At 42.6% G+C, this 5,087-nt stretch overlaps 1 protein-coding gene across 1 annotated transcript in view; it reads left to right on the top strand.

Moving 5' to 3' along the window:
* Positions 1 to 4,291, top strand: part of vgll2b (vestigial-like family member 2b) — a 7,656-nt gene extending 3,365 nt beyond the window's left edge. Inside the window, exons 3-4 of the mRNA XM_080850092.1 lie at positions 1,953 to 2,384; positions 3,139 to 4,291. Of these exons, the coding sequence (XP_080706218.1) occupies positions 1,953 to 2,384; positions 3,139 to 3,182 (476 nt within the window). The 3' untranslated portion in view covers positions 3,183 to 4,291. The remainder of the gene's footprint in view (positions 1 to 1,952; positions 2,385 to 3,138) is intronic.
* The last annotated feature ends 796 nt before the right edge of the window (positions 4,292 to 5,087 follow it).

Here is a 5,087-nt window from a genome sequence, read left to right as displayed (position 1 = left end):
ACAGTCAAATACTTAAAAAGTACCACTAAATTAAATTATGTGAACACAATAAAATGGAAAAGAATAAATAAGAATACAATTAAAGAAATTTCTATGATATGATGTCTTAAACAGATTTACTTAAAATGAACATGCTAGCTGCAATGTAACACATTTTTTTGTATGGCTTAATAGGTTTTTACTTTCAGGCCTTTTTACACACATTAATGACAATAGAACCACAAGTCTCAATTTGCCTTTTTATTATGATATATGCGCACGCAAGTAAGGACAGGTTATGCATAACAATTTGGTCAAGTTTATGAGTGCTATGACATGCGATTGTAAATATTTAGCTGGAATAGAATGTTATTGCTCATTCACATGTGTGCTATGACATCTGAGTGTGACTATACAGATTGAATAGAGTGCTATTGCTCATAGACATGTTAAGCAAGAAGGTATGTTGCTCTCTGTTTTTTTTATACTGGCTGTCACTAAGGTGATTCAGTTGGTATCTAAAAACAAAACCAGCCCAAGAGTGATGCTCAGCAAGCTCTTTTGATCCCGCATGTTGTTGCCATTTTTACGAGTCCCTACTGATACCTGAACCACAAGCTGGCATGAAATGTGTCTTGTAAAAGTCCCTTTGACCTAGATAATATTTTCAGCATTTATCGTTAATAGCTGAGCAACATGGCGGAAAAAGTCTCCGGGATACATACGCTTGTGTTGGCTTACAGGGTTATAGCCTCATCTGGAATGGCATGGATGCATCACTGTAGGGGTAATGCAATGTGTTGGAAAACTTGGTGGCTGAGTCTGTCCTTGTCATGGGCCTTGTGGAACAATCTGTAATAATGATATGATATGATATATTTATTAATTTGGCATACTCGTGCAAACAAGGTAATCTTGAATTGAATTGAACTCAATTTGGGCAGCTGTGGCCTACTGGTTAGTGTTTCGGGCTGGTAACCGGAGGTTGGCCGGTTCGATCCCCGACCAGTAGGAAAAATTTGGGCGGGGGAAGTGGTAGAGCACTGCTCTCCCATGCCCACATCCACGGCTGAGGTGCCCTTGAGCGAGGCACCTAACCCCGATCACTGATCCCCGGGCGCCCCTGAAGGCAGCTCACTGCTCCGGGTTAGTGTGCTTCACTGTGTGCCTCACTGTGTGCTTCACTACCCTGGATGGGTAAAATGCAGAGACTAAATTCAGAGTGTGTGTGTGTCACTATCTCTGCTGTTAAAACAGTCACTAGTCACTAGGGCTCCATTCCATTTATTATTTTTCTGCATAGGAGTAACTACCTCTAGGGCATGCAAGTAAAAATAAATAAAATTACATACATTTGACAAAAATATGAAATAATAATAATAGTAGGACAAAAGGTAAATTAATAATCCACAGAGATAGTTATAAAGGACATAATCTGTATCACCAGCTGTAATAAATCACTTTATGTCTGTTTACTATAATGTAACAGTTACTCAAACAATCATGTAGCACATGACATAGAGATTTGCACAGTTTCTGGGGTGTAGAATAGACATCCTGATGTCAGAGGTATGGCCTCTATCCCCTGCCTGTGTAATCCAGGTCATAAAAGAAGCTTAAGAAAACAACATTGCTGAGGCTCTCCCCTGAATCCCACCAATGCAGATGGGTAATGTAGTAGAGGAAAAGTGAGAGGGATGATGATAATGTTGTGAATTTAGAGTAAATGCTAAAACTAATTGAATCAGATAATTTGTTGTCACCTTACAAGTGCAATGAAGTTATGTTTATGTGTATACTGTATGTACCTCAAAATCTGTTATCTGGGCCATGTCTCCGTTTGTATAATGTTATGATTGACTAATACTTACACTTGCATGCTATCATGAAGCCTCTACTTCTGTTCACCATCTGTTAATGTTGTTGTTGTTGTTGTAATCATGTTAATGTTGATTTATGTCCTGTCTGTGCAGCCTCTCCTATCAACCGGCGCAGTTTTCCCCCATCCTTCTGGGACAGTAACTACCCCTCGCCACCCACCCGAGGCCACTGTGACCCTGGGGCTTACTCCATGGACCCCTACGCTCATGGCGCGCTGCACCCCGGCCTTCCCCACCCGCACGCCCACCCCCATCCCCATGCGCACCCACACGCCCACCCCTCAGAGTCCTGGAGCTACTCGCAGAGCCAGGCGTACGGGCCCCCAAGGGCTCTCCATGAACTCTACTCCCCCTCAGGCCTGGACCCCCACTATGGCCCCCTGCTTATGCCCGCTGTCAGGCCCCCACATCTGGGCCCCCTCCCCGGCCACTACGAAGTGGGGAAGCTGGAGCACACTACCACGTGGCCTGGCCTGCTGCCCGCCAGCGATGTAGCCCAGACACTGGCCCTGAACATGGACCCAGGTGAGAACGATTTCCCGTGGTACCAGAGCATCTTCAGCTGCACACTCCAACATCTTAATTATTGCTGTTAGGGCATATGGGGTCTGGAGGCTGCAATCGCATCAAGACATGAAAGAGTAATTGTGTCGGTTATAATTGTTATATAATAGGATATTTGTAGTATGACTCACACACTAGCAACATCAGTGGTTTGCCATAAGTGTCACCAAAGAAGATGCTGTGACGGAAGCATATAAACGACAAATTAGTGCATTTAATAATGCTTAAAAATCTACTTTATATTCAGCTTTTGGTACTAAGAGGATAAGATGTGTGGATATCTTACAATATTTTGTGAATATATCACTTACACTGTGCTTATATGTACATTTGATACTTATATGTACATTATACTTTCTGTCCCATTTTGTTACATTCTACATCTACATGTACTGGTGTAGAAGGCATTGTCTTGAGGGTGCAGATTAGGCCTAAACGTGCCAAGCCAAATATATAATGTTAATTACAGTGTGACCCATAAAAGCTACGCTTTCAACCTGATTTCTCCCTATATTATAACTACATGTAGCAACATTATGTCCACACACAGATGTGTCAATAGCAGGACATGCATGTAAACGCACTATGCATGCTAACCATGTTTCAGTAGCTAGCGTTTTGTGTCCTTTTTCCCAATGAGTGTTTGGATTAGGTTGCAGCCATGACGACCGCTGTCCGTCGTCCTCACCGCTGGTTCTATTGTGTTCCTCCCCAGGCCTCCAGCACCAGAAGAAAGGCAAGGAGCTGTACTGGTTTTAACGACCGGCCGTCACATCGACCAGCTATTCGCTCGATCCAATTAGACCCTGGAGTTGGTCCCACTGAAGAGCTGTGTCCTTTCATCCCCACCCCCTCAGCCTCTACTCCCCCCGACCCCCCCCCCCCACGAAGCCACAGCAACACTCCAGCTTCGCATGTGTGCACCATGGAGATAAAGAGGGGACCGGTGGGGAGGAGAGACATGGAGCCAGCCCTGGAGACTGCTGGACTCTCTCGCTCGCTCTCTTTCTCTCTATTCCACCCTTTCTTCTTCACCTCCTCCTCTTGGCCTATCTAGTGTGTGTGTGTGTGTGTGTGTGTGTGTGTGTGTGTGTGTGTGTGTGTGTGTGTGTGTGTGTGTGCGTGTGTGTGTGTGTGTGTGTGTGTGTGCGTGTGTGTGTGTGTGTTGAAGAGAAGCTCAGCAACCCTAAACATAATCCACTTGGACCCAGAGACAGAACAGAGACATTTTCTGTTTGGAGGAATTAAGAGACGACACAAAAACGGACAGTGATAACCGACTCTATTTTTGCCACTGTCCCGATGTGGTGGTGGTGTCATTTGTCCACACTGCACAGATGTGGATGCATGGTCGGTCTGAAGAGGAGTGTGTGTGTGTGTGTGTGTGTGTGTGTGTGTGTGTGTGTGTGTGTGTGTGTGTGTGTGTCTGTGACTGTAAACGTGGCATTTTTTGAGCCTCCCCTTCTCTCTCTCTCTTTTTTAAAAAATATTTTAATTTATATATTTATATGTATCTCACTGAAACTCAAATACTACTAGGCCAGTGATCGTACAACATATGGTTAAGACTGTGTTTTGTTGTTTAGTCTTTGTTGTTTTTTTTTTGGAGTGTAAGGAGCAAGGTGCATTATGTTACATTTTGCAGCTGTTACAGAAGACTAGACTTGGATTCATGAAAAGCTTTTTTTTTGAAGACAGAGGAAAAGCCACTCCAATTAAAAATAGCTAGGTTCACAGTTTTGACGAGATTCCTCTGAACCTGTTGTTAACTGTGTTTTTCATTTGTTGGTTTGAAATGTTTGACAAGGCTTTTTTCTTGCCTTGTTTATCTCGGACTGTATTGTCAATAAATATTTGTATTGTAAATACACATGCATTCAGTCATTTCATTGCTGGGAGTTGTCATATACTGTCAATGGTAATTACATACTACACAATGTATTTATGATTATCAATCAGTTTGTGTGGATTATATGAAAGCTCAGAGATAAGCACTAGGTTTGAGGGGAACTTAAAACAGAATCTGATCATGGGTCAAAAGTCACTTGATGCCACCGTTCATATAGACAAATCGGTTAGGTTAACTTCTCATACCTTATCAGATAGATAAAAAAAGTATTTATGATATTTATTTGCAGAGCAGCGCATTTCTAATAGGGCAATGCTGTACATGAAGCAGTGTTCGAAGTCAGATATTCTTCAAATATCAAATATCATACATCAGAATGAGTGAATACATCAGAATGAGTGAATACATCAGAATGTGTGCCTGCAAATAAGAAGTCAACCAGGAACACACATTTTCTGAAGTAACCGTTTTCTGCTCATCTCATCTTTCTGTGGTCTCATGGTGTTCTGGCCGAAAACTCTTTCACCTGCTATCTGCTCATTATGTTTCCTGATGCCACAACTTATCCCCTTCACAGTTTTGCCCCAAAGAGCAATGATGTTTACTATCCCAACCCTTTCAGTTCAACGCAGTAAGACACCTGGATGAAAATGAATCTCAGTGTGAGTAAAACATTGTGCATTTCCCAAATGTCCTGTATGTCTAGTGTCTAGTCTTTAAAAAGTTCTTTTGATGCAGTGCTGAACAAAAACAGTAGTGACGCAGGTGTGACAGATTTTCACATGGAATGTGTATATAGGCCAGATTATGACTGA

The sequence above is a fragment of the Sprattus sprattus genome (assembly GCF_963457725.1).
Source record: "Sprattus sprattus genome assembly, chromosome: 13".
In the NCBI taxonomy this organism is placed as follows: Eukaryota; Metazoa; Chordata; class Actinopteri; order Clupeiformes; family Clupeidae; genus Sprattus; species Sprattus sprattus.
This window is presented reverse-complemented; position numbering and strand designations above follow the sequence as displayed.